This window comes from Pan paniscus, chromosome 7 (assembly GCF_029289425.2).
Source record: "Pan paniscus chromosome 7, NHGRI_mPanPan1-v2.0_pri, whole genome shotgun sequence".
Taxonomy (NCBI): Eukaryota; Metazoa; Chordata; class Mammalia; order Primates; family Hominidae; genus Pan; species Pan paniscus.
In genome coordinates, this window is record NC_073256.2 from 29,704,393 (window position 1) to 29,724,187 (window position 19,795).

The 19,795-nt window shown below is 42.5% G+C and overlaps 1 protein-coding gene across 1 annotated transcript in view; it reads left to right on the top strand.

Moving 5' to 3' along the window:
* The first annotated feature begins 3,036 nt into the window (after nucleotides 1-3,036).
* Nucleotides 3,037-19,795, top strand: part of LOC100978344 (ALG1 chitobiosyldiphosphodolichol beta-mannosyltransferase like 2) — a 57,207-nt gene continuing 40,448 nt past the window's right edge. The window contains exons 1-2 of the mRNA XM_063607064.1: nucleotides 3,037-5,204; nucleotides 8,031-8,514. Coding sequence (XP_063463134.1) covers nucleotides 8,382-8,514 — 133 coding nt within the window. The 5' untranslated portion in view covers nucleotides 3,037-5,204; nucleotides 8,031-8,381. The remainder of the gene's footprint in view (nucleotides 5,205-8,030; nucleotides 8,515-19,795) is intronic.

Below are 19,795 nucleotides of genomic sequence, written 5' to 3' on the forward strand. Positions count from 1 at the left end.
GAGCTGAAACTGTCAACATAATCAACTAAAAGTCTTCAGCAACAGCTTTAACTTAAAACATGTGGGACTTTCAGGTAGAGAATCTCTAACTCTGCATTCAGTGTGAAAATGTTTTTATTTGCAATTTATTGTCAAATAACATGAGAAAACTTTACTTGGATGAACCCTTTATTTGTATTTTCTGTGAATAAACATTCAGCCAAGCACCAGGCTTGATGTTCACAAGAAAACACAGTGATAAAATGCTGCTAAAATGGAAAATAAGAGAGGAAAGCCTTCATAAGCTAAATAACAAGGGAAAGTCTTTTCAAGGGCAACGAATACTCTTGGAATACCAAATACTTCTTACTGGAGAAGTTATGCAATGAAAAATCATGAGCAATCCTTTCTTCATAGAGCAACACTTGTGGCACATGTGAGATTTCTCACTGGACAAAACATGGTTAGCATCTTGAAAGGAGAAAATTCTTTAGTGGTAATTCATTTCTTAGTTGACATTGAGTTTCTCACATTGAGGAGCTATCAAACTTGAAAATCACTGTGGAGAAACCTGATAGATTTCTCATCAGAAAAGTGAGTCAAGAAGGTGGACCCCTAGAAAAAACTCTTAACACACACTTTAGCAAAATAATTCAGAAATTTGGGAAAATATCTATTCATAAAAATGTGGCATGTAAATGCATAATAGCAAAGTGACCAAGGAATAAATTGAATGCAGAATCATATAAGAAATCTCATTAAACTTTTCCAAAAGATCAATACTTACAAATATTGAAAGAATACAATCTGTTGTTGAAAAAACTTAGTATGTTGGCGAAGCCCTTGTTTCATTTATGCAGCCCTAACAAATTGATTTGCATCTGCACTCCTTGGGTGAGATTCTTGGTCGAGATTCTACCCCAACTTCTGAGTCTCCCCAGTCTTCAACAGCTCTTTCCTCACAGCTCACCTCCCTTTACTTCAACGTCCACCAAAACCACTTGTTTCCATCCAACCCTCGAGTTGACACACCAGGGATCTTCAGCCCCACTTGCTAGATTTCTCAGTGTGTCATTGCATAGATTTAGCAGGGAAATGGAGGCTGTATCAAAGACCCCTAGTATATGCATTTGGGTGTCCCCAGCTCTTGCCTCTGTCTCTGAGCAGTTACCTGGGATCAGAGAATAAGGCAGCTCTTCTCTTCTATCCCTCAGAAGGCTCTTGAAATTTTGTCCCTGGAGCCTAACTGGAAGTAGCAGTTCATCTCATAACACCCCACATTTTATTCAGGTGAGTCCTGAGTTATTACACAGAGACAGACACAGCTGTGTTCCTTTTACTGCAGTCCAGAAGATAAAACACCAGCATGATAAAACAGCCGAACCTGTCAGCCACCTTGCAAGCCTTTCCTATATTTGATTCAATGTACTTTTCCCGAAGCAAAATGAAAGTTCTCACAGAGAGGCCCTCCTCTGCCTTGTCCTCAGAATTGGAAAATGTATTCTCCGTGAAGGAGCCTCACCACTGAACCTAAAACTCAAGAGAAAATGTTTCCTGAATATCAAGTGGGATGACTTGAAATTTTGCCAAACAGGCACAATCTTAATACGATCGGCCTTACTAAGGCTAAATGGCTTTGTCCATGGTTGAAATTGACACATCATAATATTAAAAAATCTCCACGAGTAATTGATTTTACTCTGCAGCCAGGCTTTATGTCAAGTGTGAGGATAATGAGCAAGAAATTCAAGCCCTTGGCAAACTGGTTGGAGAGGCAAGGACTGTGTCCAGGCAGAGCTCATATCATTATTTATTGTTTAATCTATTTAATTAAATATGTAATTTACCCACAAACTGTGGCTGACCTTATATGTACTCCTGAGCCCCATTAAGATGTACTATTTGTGCTGTGAAATTCTATGGGATTTGACAAATGCATGGTGGCAGATCTCCAGCCATTATTAAAGTGTAACACAGAATGCTTGTCTTATTCAAGCTCGTCTTCCCTCCACATAGAGGGAATCAATCGACTTTTGTATACTGACTCTTGAATTTGCTTCTTTATTTCCATCTTCTTTAATTAAAGCACAAGATATCGTACTCAATTTCCATTTGATCTTCCAAAAGAAAAGTACTGAATAATCCACACCTGAATTTCAGTGATTCAGACTCAGGTCCACCGCTAAGACCAAACGTCCTGTGCTGCCACCTCATGGCCGGCAGAGGGCAATGAAACCCATCGTTCCGGCCATGCAGGGCGCATGCGCGCTCTGCCTCCCGCGGCGGGCCGGGTCTCCAGGGAGGACCTGAGTTTTCTTCACCCATGGTCAGGGAGGCGCCATCGCCCTGGCTTTGGGGCTGGGGCCTCCGGGGAGGTTCCGGTAGGGGCGTTGGAGAGGCCGCTCTTTTTGCAAGGCCCGAGACGGCGGGCCCTGTGCAGGCTGCCCTATTCCACGCCCTCAGGGCGTCAGTATCCGCCTGAGGCCGGATGCCACCGCTGGGCCCGGAGCATCCTCGGCGCTGCCCTCCCAGAGCCCCGCAGAGGCTGAGGTGGCGCGGGGGGGAGGCCGGCTCCGGGAGAAGCGGCGGCAGCGAGGGCTTGAGGACCCGGGCTACGGGGCTCCGGGGCGTCTGGCCTGGGTGGGACTGAGCCCATCCAGGGACTGGGACTCCGGGGTTGTGGTGTAGGTGGATCCGGGGCAGGCTCAGGACCAAGTCCCTCTCCTTCCACCAAGGAGCGCCCAGAGGCCGGCGGCAGCTCCAGGTTCACCTCCTCCTCCTCCAGGTGTTTATTTTCCTTTATTTCTGTGAGGCCAGAAATTGTCGCCATCCTTCACATCGGTGAATCGGGACCCTAACACTCATTACCTCAGGTTTATTGTTATTGCCATTAACAGTGTTGGTGGCATTATCACTAAGATCATCATTGTTGTTATTATTGTCATTTATGATTATTAGCAGGTGTGTTCATCATTTTGTCTCACTATGCATTTTTTTTGGGGGGGTGGGATTGGTTTTGTATGACGTTGAATTGAGCTTCTTTAATCTTGACCAGTGTTGTCAGATTTCTGAAGAGAATTCCGGAGGACATCTCCTGCCTTTCAGCGCAGCCACAGAATTTCGTGGGCACAGGAGAGCACCTAGAATATTCCCCTTTCATTGCACAGCAGCTTTGGGAAATAGTGGCTGCCTGGCTCTGAGATGAGGTAGAAAAGACTGGATACTGGGGCAAGTGTTAGCACCTCCACTGGTGTTTTTATGAAGCTAAGAGCACTGTCTCCCATGTAGACTTAGAATAAAATCTGATGGCTCTAAAGGGCCATGACTGCCCTTCCTGGGACTTCCTGGGAACCTTTAAACCTTCTGTGGTTCCTGGAGTAGGTAGGTTGCCAAGTCTGTGCCTCATATGGTAGCACCAGTCTTTTCTGGGCCAACAAGGACACTTAGAATGTTTCCAGAAGCTCGGGCATGCTGTCTCTGTTCCTCCCTTCTGTTCAATGGCAATTCACTGGGTCCCTGGCTGATATAGAACATCCTGCAGAAGGTTGGGCTTGGGTGACTTCCTGTTCAGCCTTCCCAGGCAGTCATCTTTGAAAACCTTGAAGAGACTCACAGAGGCCATTCACTGGTATTTCATGACTGCAAGTGGGGTTTCTGGATCCTTGAGTTTACTCAGAATGTTTGAATGGCTCTGAATGGCCAAGAAACCCTCCCTGGTCTTAGAAGCTGCCAAAAGCTATTACTGGGTCTCTGAAGAGACTTTTAAATTTTTCCAAGTACATTTGGGCATAGGAAACTTTTCCAGGTCTAGCTGAGCCAGCTCAGGTCGAGTCCTGAAAAACTGGTGGGTATTGAGGGATCTCATCTTATGAAAGAGCAATTGGTGGCAAAGCTGGGCCTCCAGGACAGCTGTGTGTGTATATGTCTGTAGAACATGCCTTGTAGTCACCTTTGGTAACTGAACACCATTTGTGAATGGATAAACTATATTCATTGCTGTACAATCATGAAAAATCCATATTAACAATGGCAGTAATAAAAATATTGATGGATATTAACAGGAATAATGATCATCATGATACTAGTACTAATGGTTTTAATACTGATAATAATACTAACCCTATGGACTTGGGACATATAAGTTTTCCATAAGTGGATAATAGGCATAAATATTTGGCTGTGTAGATTTACTTCAAGTCCCAAAAAGCAAGGATGAACATCTAGAATGAGAAGAAAAACAATCTGGAGGTTAGTATGTGCACACGTGGGGACTCCTGTGTTAACTTCTGGTGTTTCAGCCTAAGAGGGAATGTTAATATAACCCTGGTCCTGGAACACCATGCTGACCAACACCTACCAGCTTTCAGGAGATAAGACAGCTGGCTGATGGGGCAGGGATCCAGAGAAGGCACGGGTTCACACCTGCACATGTTGCCCAGTGGCAGAGTTCATGACAAGCAATAAGCCCCAGGACAATGTCATTCCCAGCCACCTGGCTGTCATCTGCTCTTTCATGGCCCCTCTCTACTGGTACCTCTAGGCACTGGCATGTCCTCCAGAGGCTGCAGGAGGGCATGATACTCAGAACTCTCCCACCTGCAGGAGGCAAGAAAGATGGAAACAGCTAAATACCATGGCTTCTGGATTTTTTTTTGGTGGGCATGGAATATTTGGCACTTGCTTTAATAATGGTAGAACCCAGTCAGTGGCTTGCAATACAGATCTAGATGACTCTGGACACCTGTAGAGATTTTGTCAATTTCCAGAAGGTCACAAGTTCTTGGAGGACTTTTTCATGAGTTCTTTGACTGAAAAGGTGGTTCAAAGAGCTTCTATACTGACTTAGAAAATGTTGCAGAGGCCAGGTGCGGTGGCTTATGCCTGTAATCCCAGCACTTTGGGAGGCCAAGGCAGGCGGATCATGAGGTCAGGAGTTTGAGACCAGTCTGGCTAACATGGTGAAACCCCCTGTCTACTAAAACTACAAAAATTAGCCGGGCGTGGTGACACGCACCTGTAATCCCAGCTACTCAGGAGGCTGATGCAGGAGAATCGCTTGAACCTGGGAGTTGGAGGTTGCAGCAAGCCAAGATCGCGACACTGGACTCCAGCCTGAGGGACGGAGCGAGACTCCATCTGAAAAAATAAAAAATAAAATAAAATAAAAATAAATAAATAAGTAAATAAAAGAAAAAAGAAAATGTTGCAGACACTCTGGTGAACAGGTAAGCCCTCTCCTGCCACTCCAGGTAAAAGTTTCTTGGCCACAAACCTGATTTAGCAATATCCCTTCATCTTAGGTGGGTAACAGAAAGCCATTCATGACCTATCCAAGCATGGAGAGGGGATTTGACTTAGAAAACTGTTAGGTGCACTAGTTGGTGAAAGAAAGTGCATTCTAGGGCTCACAGGCCTACACATAGTGTTGCTATCACATAAAGCATATATATGAATTCTTTCTGAGCCCATGGCAAGATGAGGGTGCACTTCATCAGTCTCCTATGCTGGTATGAATAGGTACTTGCCTGAAAAATAAAAGAATAATTCAGGAAGCCCATTCTTCTACAGGACACCAGGCAGTACAGTAGGAGTCCTGGGGTTGCTGTGGTATTTATGTTTTAAGGTTGTCTTTTAATCATCTTCAGCAAATTCAACAGTCTTCAGGAACATGAAACAGTTATTCAACATTGCATAAAAATGACCACAAATATATCCAGGATAAAGAACTGTACCAATATAATAATAACATTAATAACAATCATAATGGTGATGATACAAATGTCAATTTAATGAAGAGAGTAATAAAAAAGCAGATATTTAAGAACATATTCCTGTAAGCCTGTGACAATGTTCCCATACTAGCCCTCATGTTATTGATTAGATGGAGAAGCTTAGGGCCACATCTTGAAATATATTCTGTGATGGCAAAGAAGAGTGGCAGCAGGGAGAATAATTCTGAGCCACATGAGAACATGGGCAAAAGTGGAGATACCTGTGCCATGTGGAAATACATTACAAATGCACTATGGCAAATGGTCTGGCCAGAGTCTTGCCTGACACAGGTCGTACAAAAGCCTTCAGTAGTTCACCCCAAGAAATAGCTGGTCCAGGCTGTAGATGAGAGGCACTAGGCAGACACATCCACACCCACCTCCTGAGTCTTAGAATTCTGGTGTTCATCGAACATTAAGCCCCTAGCCTACTGAGACTTCACCTCCCAGCTGGTCTTCTACCATCTGATTCTTGAGCCCCATCACGTTAGTGTCATCTCCATACTGGAATTGCCAACAATGTCTGATGGAGGGTTTCACCCTGGGTACTTGGTACCAGCAATGTATGAAATACCAGAAGGGAGGCTCCAGGGCTTCCATAGAAGACACATTCTAAAGTTACTCAGGTGATCAAATGGTCATCTCAGAGATTTTCAGTAGAACTGCAGCATTTTGTCAATACCTGAGTGAATGCAGAAACTATCCAGAGACACGGGCATTCTAGGAAGCTCCCTGTGTAAATCAAATAGAAGGAATATCTACTTCTGGGCTCAAAAGCTAACTTAGAGAAAAAAAAAGTGAGATGCTGGCAGAAGGCAAATAACTCCATTTCAGTTCCCAAGAGAAAAATGGTTCTGTAACCTCTGAGTTTATTTAGAAAAGTTTTGGAGCCTCAGGAAGACCGAGTATATCATTCCTGATGTTTCCAGGACAGATTGGACTGCTTAGGCCTTTGGGACTATTCTAAGTCCTCTCAGGCTTCCAGGGGAGACTGTAACTCTAATCCTAGAGCTCACACCAACCCCGAGCAAGCTCATTGTTTTCGAAATATTCCAAGGAAGCCCATCCAGGGTATGCCTATATTGGTGAGTTTCACTTTGGACTGGCAGGAGAAGACTGAGAATTATACATCCTGAGTTCACTTGGTAAAGGTAGGGGAGCCAAGAAGTCCAGATCTGGAGAGCACCTGAAACACCAGAATGCAGAAGGACAGTAAGGAGGTAAAGTCAGCTATGGAATTGGAGCTTCATGTTTACTGCGTGTAGGATTCTGAGTTCCAGGACTGATGGGCTGGTAGGGATCAGAGACGTGTCTTCCTTGCAGGGAGCCAGGCCAAACCAGCCATCTGGTTGCACTACTGAAAGCTTTTGTGTGCCCAGTGGTGGGCAAGACACAAATCACAGTCCCTTCACCTCTGGCTGGTAGTTCTTGATGAGAGAGGTTTGCACACAAATGTTCATATTAGCCCATGGCCTCCTGCGGCTTGCTTTTCTTTCACCTCCTGTTTTTGATGTTTGCCATCATGGAACACATTTCATAGAGAAATTCTTTGACTCTGACTCCAAATTACACAAGGAGGACACAGTTTGTGAAGTTTTCATATATTTAGGGGAAGCTCCACATTAATTTTTGTGTCCTTATATTCATATTGTCACCAGTATTAAAATTCGTACTATTTAGGTCATTGCATTCATTATCATGATTATTAATTATTTTTCATTTATCATTTGTTTTTATTGGTTAATTTTTGTGGCAGCTGTTCTATAACAATCACTAGAGTTTCCCTATTCATGAAAGATATCCAAGTTAATGGAGATAACTAGGAGTGTTACTTTACAGGTAAGTAAATACAGATAATCTTGGCTGGACTGTGGCTATATTGTCTGGTGTCCCTTTGAGGGTGAAGCCTCCTGTATTATTCTAAGTGACCTCTGGAGAAAGCAACTGTCTCATAATTGCAGGGACGACTTGAGAAGGCATCCTGAGCCTATGCAGAAATGCAGAAACACTTCCATGATCTAAACAACCTATGTGAAGGCCTGAAAGCCAAAGCAAGATCCTCTTATTACAAAGCTGTCCAACAAAAAGTTTCCGAAGTAACACTGGAGGTCCATCAGTCACTCTTCCTGGTCTGGAAATGCCAGAAATGTCCTCCTTGGTCCTTCTGAGAGTCAAGATTTTTCAAAATCACCTCAGGAGCCGCAGAACCACTCCATCCTACCTGAAATTGCAGGATGACACTTCTTTTGACCAGAGTCTCAAAAATATATTCGTTCATAGTTTTGATTCCTGGGAGCCGCCATTGCTTGCAAAAGATGTGCCAGAGAATAGACATTTTCTGTCTCCTCACTTGTCCGGGGAAGACTGAACTTTTACTGAAACGCAGAGATGGGAATCTGACCCTCTGAGCAGCCTCAGGATTTTCTAAGTCTTCCAAGCAGAGTGGAAATACTGGTGAGGACCCATTGCACCCCTTGATGGTCTGGAATCACATAGGATGATGCTTTCAAACAACTCTAGGTGGAGATACATTTTCTGAGATATTCCAAGGAGGAGGGACACAATTGGACCAGATGTTAGAAGGACAGCTGAGCATTAAGTGCCTATGTAGTGTTTGCAGCTTAGTGTCCCATGCAGAAGGGGAATCTGGGCCCTGGTGTTAGAATTCAGTGTAATTCTGGGTTCCTGCTTTCCTTCCATGAACTCCCAATTCCAACTGGATGTCTGGAAGAACTACTGAAAGCTGCTGAGTGTCCTGCGGCAGGTGAGCTGTGGCCAGAGCCCAAGGATGAAGGGGGCTCCCTCACTCTGTGACTGTGAAGAGGAAGCCTGAGGTGTAGCAGGCCCAAGCCCCAGAAGTGTGGAAAAAATGAGGTAGGGAGGGAGGGGACCTCAGGAGAAGACTGAGTTCTACAGAATCCCAGGGTCAAGAGGATGGTGCGGTGTCCTGGCACTGTCCTTGATGTTGCAAGAGGGGTGATAATCCATCTCCTGAGTAAAAACTTCACATGGAGTGAGGAGGGGAGAAGTGAACAGAGAGGAAGCAGGGAAGGCCAAGACAGCGACCAGCCTTACAGCAATTTTAACCAGAAATGGACACAGACCCTGGACCCCATCACAGGAGTGTAGGCCTAGGACTGTCTCCAGGTGATGCATAGCTCCCTTGTCAGGTTAGTGGGTGCAGGGATTGTGACGTCTGCAGGGGTGTGGAAGGCTGGGCAACGGGAGCAGCTTACTGGGCTGGACCAGAAGTACTGAACTTCTTTTCCACCAGTGAAATCCCTTCTGGGTCAGAAAAAACTGCAAGTTCTGGAGGGGCAGGGCCTAGGAGGAGGTTAGGTCCTGAGCCTTCCTGGTTTGACCCCCTCCCACCCCCTGTGTTTCTGCGTCTGTCCTCACTTCCACCCAGTGGATCCTGAGTCTCTTCCTTTGAGTCCCTTTGAGTGTGTTGTGTGCAGTGGGGCCGGGCCGCTTCATCGACTACACGTTAAAGGTTTCCAATACTTTCTGGCCAAAGCTTAGAGTTGTCAGACCACTGACTTTGAATGTTGACCTGGTTCCTTGTGGAACAGAGTAATAGCTATTGAAGTTTAAAGTCACTTTCCTGTGTGGATGGTGAAGAGGCAGGCTGTTCAGGCATAACTGTCCTCAGGCCTGGAGGACTGTGGAGGTCACCGTGGGCGGTGGGTGGATCCGGAAACTCTGTGGCTCTAGACTTTCAACTATTTCATTTTTTCTTTTGTAGTTTTTGTTTGTTGCTTGCTTTTTTACAGTGGGAAGTAGAATGTAAGATGCCAAACTCAGCCTGTGGGGAACATGGATTTTCACAACAGCAACCACAGAGCGTGGTTTCCATTTCTATTCCCTGTTCATGTGGGAGGCAGAGAAGGAAATCAGGTGCTCAGTTCCAGGGACATCACAGGACTAGGACATGTGCAGTGAGGGTGGAAGGCAGAGGCATTGCTTTAGGAGAATAAAATTACTGCATGCACACACATATGTATGTATATGGATGTATGTACACAAACATGCATATTTATAGATTCTGTTCTCCCTCTGTCTATATAATTTTCTTTATTTCACACTTGATATGATTTCTAAATTTAAATACCTTTGAGAAAAACGTGAATTGTGAAGGGATTTAAAAATGTCAGTGAAAAATGGAATTAACAATAAAAATATAAATATAAACTTTATTTCTCAATATAAGCTCTACTGAGATCAAGACACTCCATTAAGGGATGATCCCAGCCATTCAGTCCATTGCTAAAGAACTGAGGGTGATGGGAATTTAACCGTGTCAATGCAGTCTTCTATTATTACCTAAAGAAAAATGGGTGCCCTTTACAGTTATTTTAAGATTATGGAAAAAATAGTCAGAAGAAACCAAATCAGGACTGTAATGTTGGTGCCTAATAATTTCCCATGAAAACTCTTACAAAATTACCCATGTTTGATGAGAGGAAGGAAAAGAAGTGTTGTTGTGGTGCAGAGGGACTCTCTAGTGAAGCTTTACAGGGCGCTTTTCTGCAAAAGTATTTGCTAGTTTTCTCTAGGAACTCTCCTAGTAAGCAGATGTTATAGTGCTTTGATCTTACAGAAAGTCAACAAGCAAAATGACTTGAGCATCCCCAAAACCTCCATGGCTTTTGCTTTTGAGAAGTTTGCTTTTGCTTTGACTGGACCACTTCTACCTCTTGGTAGCCATTGCTTGAATTGTGCTTTGTCTTCAGGATCTTATTGATAAAGCCAGTTTCACTCCCTGTTAAAATTCTTCAAAATAATGCTTCAGGATCTTGATTCCACTTGCTCAAAACAGTCACTAATAGCTCTGCTTTTGTCCACTGCTGATCTAGGCACAAGGGTATTTGGGACTCATCAAATGTAAAGTTTCTCAACTTTCACGTTACAGTCAGTATTGTGTAAGCTGAACTAATTGAGATCTCTGTGGTGTTGGCTATAATATCTCTTATTAATCATCAATCTCCCTCAATTAGGGCATACAAACGATTTTTTTTTCTCAAAAATTAGTATGGATGTCCTTCCTCAGTTGACTTCATCTTCAACATTGTATTATCTCTTCTTACAATAAGGTATCCATTTGTAAATGATTGATTCTTCAGGTCATTTTTCCCATAGACTTTTCATAAGGAATAATTTATTTCACCATTTTTTGTACCCCAGCTTCACCGCAAATTTGATGTTTGTTCTTGCTTCAGGTTTGACAGAATTCATGTTGCTGCCATAGAGGGGCTCTTTTCAAACTGATGTCTTAAATCTTGTTCAGATATGTTAAAACTGGGCCAGGCATGGTGACTGATGCCTGTAATCCCTGCATTTTGGAAGGTTAGAAAAAATAAAGTTTTTTAAAACTTTATTTTATTTCATTTTAAGTTCTGGGATACATGTGCAGGATGTGCAGGTTTGTTACATAGGTAAATGTGTGCCATGGTGGTTTGCTGTACCTATCAACCCATCACCTAGGTATTCAGCCCACATGCATTAGCTATTTATCCTGATGCACTCCCTCCTCACTCACCCCCAGACAGACTCTGGTGTATGTTGTTCCCCTCCCTGTGTCTATGTTCTGTCATTGTTCATCTCCCACTTATAAGTGAGAACATGTATATTTGGTTTTCTGTTCCTGCATTAGTTTGCTGAGAATAATGACTTCCAGCTTCATCCATGTCCCTGCAAAGGACATGATCTCTTTCCTTTTTATGGCTGCATAGTATTCCATGGTGTATATGTATCACAGTTTCTGTATCCAGTCTATCATTGATGGGCATTTGGGTTGATTCTATGTCTTTGCTATTGTGAATGGTGCTGCAATGAACATACGCATGCATGTATCTTTATAATACAAGAATTTATATTCCTTTGGGCATATACCCAGTAATGGGATTGCTGGGTCAAATGGTATTTCTGATTCTAGGTCTTTGAAAAATCACCACAGTCTTCCACAGTGGTTGAACTAACTTACATTCGCAAAAACAGTGTAAAAGTGTTCCTATTTCCCCACAGTTTCACCAGCATCTGTTGTTTTTTGACTTTTTAATAATCACCATTCTACTGGCATGAGATGGTATCTCACTGCGGTTTTCATTTGTATTTCTCTAATGATCAATAATGTTGGGCTTTTTTTTCATGTTTGTTGGCTGCATAAATGTGTTCTTTTGAGAAGTGTCTGTTCATGTCCTTTGCCCACTTTTGAAATTTTTAATTTTTAATTTTTTAAGACAGAGTCTTGCTCTGTCACTCAGGGTGGAGTTCAGTGGCACAATCTCGGGTCACTGCAACCTCTGCCTCCTAGATTCAGGCGATTCTTCTCTCTCAGGCTCCAGAGTAGTTGGGATTACAGGCCCGCACAACTACATCCGGCTAATTTATTGTATTTTCAGTAGAGACGTGGTTTCACCAGCTTGGCCAGGCTGATCTTGAACTCCTGGCCTCAAGTTATCTGCCCACTTCACCCTCCCAAACTGCTGGGATTACAGGCATGAGCCACTGTACCCAGCTTTTGCCCACTTTTATATGGGGTTGGATTTTTTACAGTTTTGGGTTTTACATTTAAGTCTTTAATCCGTTTTCAGTTCATTTTTGTATAAGGTATAAGGAAGGGGTACAGTTTTAGTTTTCTGCATATGTCTAGCCAGTTTTTGAAGCACCATTTATTATTAAATAGGGAATCCTTCCCCCATTGCTTGTTTTCATCAAAAATAAAATGGTTGTAGATGTGCAATCTTATTTATGATATATCTATTCCATTCCATTGGTCTATGTGTCTGTTTTGTACCACTACCATGCTGTTGGGTTACTGTAGCCTTGTAATATAGTTTGAAGTCAGGTAGCATGATGCCTCTAACTTTGTTATTTTAGCTTAGGATTGTCCTGGGTATATGCGCCCTTTTTTCATTCCATATGAATTTTGAAGTAGTTTTTTCTAATTTTGTAAAGAATGTCCATGGTAGTTTATGGGAATAGCATTGAATCTATGAATTACTTTGGGAAGAATGGCATTTTCATGATATTGATTCTTCTTACCCAGGAGCATGGAATGTTTTTCCATTTGTTTGTATCCTCTATTATTTCCTTGAGTAGTGGTTTGTAGTTCTCCTTGAAGAGGTCCTTCACTTGCCTTGTTAGCTGTATTCCTAGGTATTTTATACACTTTGTAGCAATTGTAAATGGGAACTCATTTGTGATTTGGCTCTCTTCTTGTCTATTGTTGGTGTATAAGATTGCTTGTGATTTTTGCATATTGATTTTGTATCTTTAGACTTTACTGAAGTTGCTTATAAGTTTAATAATCTTTGGGCTGAGATGATGGGATTTTATAGATATAGGATCATGTTATCTGCAAACAAAGACAGTTCAACTTCCTCTTTTACTATTTGAATATGCTTTATTTTTTTCTCTTGCCTGATTGCCTTGGCCAGAACTTCCAGTACTATATTGAATAGGAGTGGTGAGAGAGGGCATCCTTGCCTTGTGCCGAATTTCAAACGGATTGCTTCCAGCTTTTGCCTATTCAATATGATATTGGCTGTGGGTTTGTCAAAAATGGCTCTTATTATTTTGAGATATGTTCCATCAATACCTAGTTTCATGAGGTTTTTAACATAAAGGAATGTTGAATTTTATCAAAGATCCTTTCTGAGTTTACTGAAATAATCTTGGGGTTTTTGTCTTTAGTTCTGTTTACAAGGTGAATTACTTTTATTGATTTGGGTATGTTGAACCAGCCTTGCACCAAAGGGAAGAAGCTGACTTGATCTTGGTGGATAAGCTTTTTGATATGTTGCTGGATATGGTTTGCCACTCTTATATCGAGAACTTTTGCATCAAAGTTTATCAGAAATATTAAACTAAAGTCTAGTAAATACATTGAAAATAATAACAGACTGATTAAAAGACTAAATAATATGAATCCTAAGTGTTCTCACTGCTGATTTATAGAGTAAAAGCATTGTCAAACCAAATGAGCTTGGCCAGAAACTGTATAGAGTCTGAGATGTTGTCTGAACTTCCAGTTACTCATTGTGAGGTGGAACTGCAGTAACTATATTTGGTGCAAAATTTCATGTTGATGGAAGCTGAGATGTCCTGCAGTCTCAGAGGGAGAGAATTCTGGTGTATCTCCCTTTGGCTTATGAGAAATGAAGATTTAGGCCATGAGGGTTTTGTCAAAATTTATGAGATATAAGAAATGGGGACGTTTTTAGGCCATGAGGCAAGGCCTAGAGGTGTAAAGAAAACAGCTTCTGACCCAGCGCTCATGAAGTCAGCATAGTGTCAGAGGTGATGGCGGAGTGAGCATAGTCTGGTCTTTGGAACCATTCCTTCCCCATACTCCTTCATAGGCCAGGTATGCGCAACCAGGGGGCATCTCAGGCCTGATGAGCAGAGTCCTGAAGAGACAAAGGGGAAATCCTGAGGAAGAGATTTGACAGGGAGGAAGGAGCCACCATTTTCACTCCTGAAAAAACTCTTCCTCCCTAGTAAACCATAGGATTTTCCTTGAACTCAGTGAGAGTTTTCTCGAGTGAAGAGAAAAGAGAGAGAAAGGGACTGATGAGTTATCTGTTTCCACCACCTGAAGTGATTCTGAAACATTGGGGGACAGGAGAATTCTCTTCAGAATCATGAGCAATCCAGGTGCCATGGTTACACATGAGAGACTGGAAGTTCTTATCTCTGGAGGGTAGGCACTAGGCATTGATATTCGTTAAAGCTCATTCACTGATTAAAAAGTGAGACAAATAAATACTCTGCTGCAAGATTTATTCATGACATTTTATTTCACACACAATTCACTTGTCTTCAACACAAAGAGCTCTTGGTTCCCTGCCTATGGACACACTGTAACTGGGTCTTCCAATTTCATTCTTCTGGATGTAAAAGAGGACATAGGCCTGTTGACTCAGGGGAGAAGTGATACCAGAGGCAGTGACCTCGGCATCATCCATTTTATACCACTGGCATTCTTGAATTTGACATAAGAGAAGTAATGTCCGTTGTGACAACTCCACCCGGTGAGGACAAGCACAGCATACAGGACATAGACAAGAGGTCCTGTGTTCTGCTGAGACATGTATGGCTGCATGTCAAGGCATTCAGGATATTGCACATTCTTGGCAAGTTTGTTGCCTGTGACATCGGAGAATCTCTTCAAGACAAGGATGATGACCTTGGCAGAAGTGTGTAAAGTTAATGTCTTGGAGGCCGGCGCCCTCTGGAAACAAAGACCACAAAGATAGGCATTCTCTCCATTGAGTTCTTCGGGCTTCACCAACTGTTCCAAAGCTTGCTTCACACTCTGATCTGCCTGGATATCCAGCGCGATGTCCAGGTAAGGGTCAAAGGTGTCTGAAATGCCGTGGAAGTAGAGACATTTGATTTGAGATCTCCAGTAGCCTCCAAATATTTGGTGGATGAGGGTGGTGTCCTTAGAGTGATGATCTACCTGCTTGTGGCCGGGAAGTCATGCCTTTTTCATGGCATCCACAGTGAACATGAAAAATTCATGGGCATCTTCCTGTTTGTCTCTATGGAAGCCACCAGCCAATGCCTGTGAGGGCTGGATGACATGACCAGGATGGTGGAGGTGCCCGTGTGATGTGAGCTTACATAGTACAGAGCATGCAGCACTTGGGAGGATGACACGTTTGAGAGTGCTCCCAGGACAGCATGTAGTTGGCAAGGGGCAGTGTGTATGTCAGGCACTGCAGGGAAGCATTCAAGTAGCAGGTATTTCCCATATTCTGGAGCCCAGCCCCCACCGCAGAAGGTCTCCTGCTACTCAGAGGAAGCTTCTCCCTGGGAGCAAGCTGTCTTGCCACAGGAGCCAAATCATCACAGAGGTCGACACGGGTCTCAGATGAGAGTGGTGACTTCTCAGGGAGAGAAATCCGCTGGATTTCGGCAAAAGCTGCATCTGGCCGAGAAGATGTGAGTTTCGAAAAGTGGTTGAACTGCCACTCACCTCCCAAGTAGAGTGAGTCGTCCTCCATGTTGCCTGAAACAAGGATCACAAGGTTTTTCTGCTGGGACCGCAGGTTGCAGAAAGACGCTGTCTCTTCCGAGAGAGTCTTCAAATGACGAGCTCTCTGGCCGCATCAGCCCTTCCATAACTCACCCCCACCAACCGCGAACTCCCTACCCACACATCAGGTGCACGATAAACCAATCAAATATCAGCACTCAATTAAGGAATGAGTCACAGGGTGTGTCCACTTGCATCGCTGGGAATTCAACAGACACAGCCCACATCATGATTTCTAGAACACCTGCTTCAAATTACTCCTCAGGATGATAGGCACATATATGAGTATAACCGGGTGGGACAGTGGGCGCATAGATGCCTTATTTTAGGTAAAACAATGTCAGGGAAGAAATCTTTACCTATGAAACCGTGTGAGTATGTGTGTTTGTGTACGTGTGTGTGTGTGTGTTTGTGCTGGGATGTACTTCCAAGTATGTACTTTTGGCAGCTACTATCATCCTCTCAGCGACGGAAGGACAAGAAGTCTGAAGTGCGCTTTCTGACCTGAGAATAGTCATTGAAGTATAGTAATTAGCACAGTGTATCTTTTTCCTTAATAAGGAAGGAGAGATCCGTGGAATCAAACAGACCTTCCAGCGATAACCTTTCCACGTTCAGCCTATTGACTCTATATCCGAGAGAAATTACCTGCCAGTGGAGAACAGGAGAAGTCTTTGCATGAAATGCTCTTGTGGAAGCTAGATTGCCAAGTAATAAAGCACCAAGTGGTAGAAACATGCACTGAAATCTGAAGAGATACTCAGCGCACAATGTAGAGTGTGAAAGTCTTTGGGGAAATCATGCAATCACCGATAGACTAATTGATGACATTCCGCAAATTTATGTTTGCCAGAAAAGAGAGATGGTCATGACATTGTATAGGGAGTGTTTTCGGACGTGCGACGGCAGTTTAAGAAAACATGAAACAAAAAACTTGAGAAATCATAAGGTATCCCAACTATAACCTTTTGTTTATTAAAGAACTGACGAAAATAAAAACAACGTATCTCACAGCATGGGTGATACTATTTCCATACGTATGTGATAATGGATCAACGTTTGATAGAGATGAAATAAAAAGTTCTAATTTTGACAAAAGGAAACAACGAAAATTATAACTTAGAAAAGCCCGGGACACGGAAGTGAGGCCCTGTCTCAAGAAGAAACATCGGAGACTTTTAAAAGCAGGGAGTGAAACAGAGGACAGCACAGCATTGTTAATACTGGCCCTTGTTTCAGTGGGAAAAGGCAATAATAAGCCGTGTATCTCCTGGATTCTCGAATCGATTGTTCATGATCTGAGATGTTCCCTCCATTTCCAGTTATGCATTGTATGCTGGAATTGCAGTTGGCACATTTTGTGCAAAAATTGTAATGCTGACGAAAGTGGACATGTTCCCTGAAGTAAGAGGGACAGAATTTGGGTGTGTCTTCAGGCTCTCTGGCTTACCAGGAATGAAGATCCTGGCTGTAGGGATTTTCCCAACATGTCTTAGACTGTAAGGAACAGGGCAGAATTGAGGCCCGGCGCCAAGGCCTCGAGGTGTAAAGAAACAGCCCTGGCTTCAGGGCCCATGAAATTAGGATAATTTTAAGGAGGATGGTGGAATGAGAGGACTGTGTCCTTTGGCCCCGTTTCTTTCCCTTGTCTTTTCATGGGCCAGGTGTGCTCCATCAGAAGGCTTCCTGTGCCTGATGTAAAGTGTCCCGGGGGAAGAAAGGGCACTGCTTAGAAAGATGCTCCACAGGGAGAAAGGAGCCACCATTTTCAGGAGAATGATCCCCAGAAGCATGAGCAATCCAGATGTAGTGGCTTCACACCTGGTGTGGGAGAGTCTCATCTCTTTAACCGGGACCTGGGCATTGGTGTCCTTTAATGCTCATAACTGCTTTTGAGGTGAGCCGAATTGATATCCTGCCTGCGTGTCATGCTCATTGCACTGTAGTTCACACACATGTCACACAGAAACACTCTGAATAAGCACATTTTTGTTCTTGAGCAAAGTTGCACCCAAGATTCTGTGGTTCTATGGAGCCCTGAGTTCTGTCCTGGACCTCTCTACTCTTGTGTAGGTCAACTTTGATCTCTGTACCTAATGAGAAATGGACTATGAAATCTAATCAACAAATATACAAAAGTAAGGGCCATTCTCCAAAATTGTGTCTCTCCAGTAGGTCATCTTTGATAACTGTACCTAACAAGAAATGCATATGTGATGATTCCAAATCAAAGAGTCTCTTGGTTTTTCGCCATTTTATTTAATTCTGTTAAAGTTTAAATAGAGTTTAAAACCCAAGATTTGGCATGAAATCTAATCGTCAAATACACAAAAGGAAGGAGCCATTCTTCAAAATCTTTTCCACTGAAAGACCACCACTGATAAACAAGTGTCGTTGCATTACAGGGATCCTGCTTCCAAGATGCAACTTTCACAGCTGGATGATTGACCAAGAATCTCCTCTAATGCCATTTTTTTACCCCCAAAATAAGATTTATTTCAGGGCTTTCTGATTTTGTTTTAGTTGAATACACCCACTCTTGTGTTTCAATTTCTTTCAAATACCTTTAAATAATTAAGTATCTTGCTGCATCAGCCCTTATTTAACTACTGTCCACCCACAGAAACCATTACATTTATCCCTCAATTACCCTATTTACTAATGAAATATCAGGATTCAATTAATTTTTTTGTCTTAGGTTGTATCCTCTTGCATTCCTCAGAGAATTTAATGGACACAGCTTACATTGTGATTATGGAAGATTTGAAGCAGATTTACTTGTCAGTATTATGGTCAAATATGATAGGAGTGGAACCGGGTTAGGATAGGGGCTAAATATTTGCCTTATTTCATGTGAAACAATGCTAGTTAACAATTGTGTACATATTAAACAGTTTGTGTGTATGTGTGTATTTGTGTGTTTGTTTCTGGATGTGTGTGTATGCATTGAGAAGTACTTCCAAGCATGTGCATCTGTGAGATAAATCATTCTTTCACCGACTAAATGACAAGAAGTTATAACTACACTTTCTGACTTGAGAATTTGCAGCAATGTTATGTAATTAATACAGCATATACTTTGTCTTAATTAAGATGGAGAGATCAATGGAGTCAAATAGACATTCCAGAGATAACCTTCCCATTTTTGGCCAGTTGATTCCATATCATGTTGTAATGATCTGGCATTGGGGAGAAGACAAGTCTTTGCATGAAATGGTCTTGTGGAAGCAAGATATGCAAATAATAAAGCATCAAATGGGACTATTCCCCCCAATAGTGAATGTAGAAACATTCACTTAAGTTTGTTGAAATTCTCAATGCCCAAAATAGATTGTGAAACACTTTCAAGAAAACATGCTATAACCCAGAGACTAATTGATGACATCCACCGAAGTTATGACTGCAAGAAAAGAGAAATATTCATGGCATTTTTAATCCAAGGGTTTCTTGTATATGACAGAATTTTTTAAAAAGTCAAAATCCGAAAAGCTTCACAAATTGGAAGATATCTAAGGTAAAAACTTTTGTTTCTTAAAGGAACGATGAAAATAATTGCAATGTAACACACGGCATGTGTGATAATGTTTTAATACATATCTAAAAATGCCTTAAAATTCAATAGAAATAAAATAACAACTTCTAAAACTTGACAAAAGGAAACAACAAAAATTACACACTGGAAAAGCCTGGCTGACTGGAGTGACATCCTGTCTCAAGAAAGAACAGACAAACACACAAACAAGCAAAGGATTCTAAAAGCAGGGACTCAAACAGATACTTGTACACCATTCTTCCTACTAGCACTCTTCATAGTAGGAAAAGGCAAAAACAACCCAAATGTGTGGCGAATTACTTCATTAATTTTTTTAGGATCTGAAATACTGCCTCAATTTTCAGTTACTCATTGTGGGGAGAACCTGCAGTTACCACATTTGTTCCAAAATTTTATGCTGATGAAGGTAAACCTGTCCGGCATTCTCAGAGGGACAGAATTCTGGTG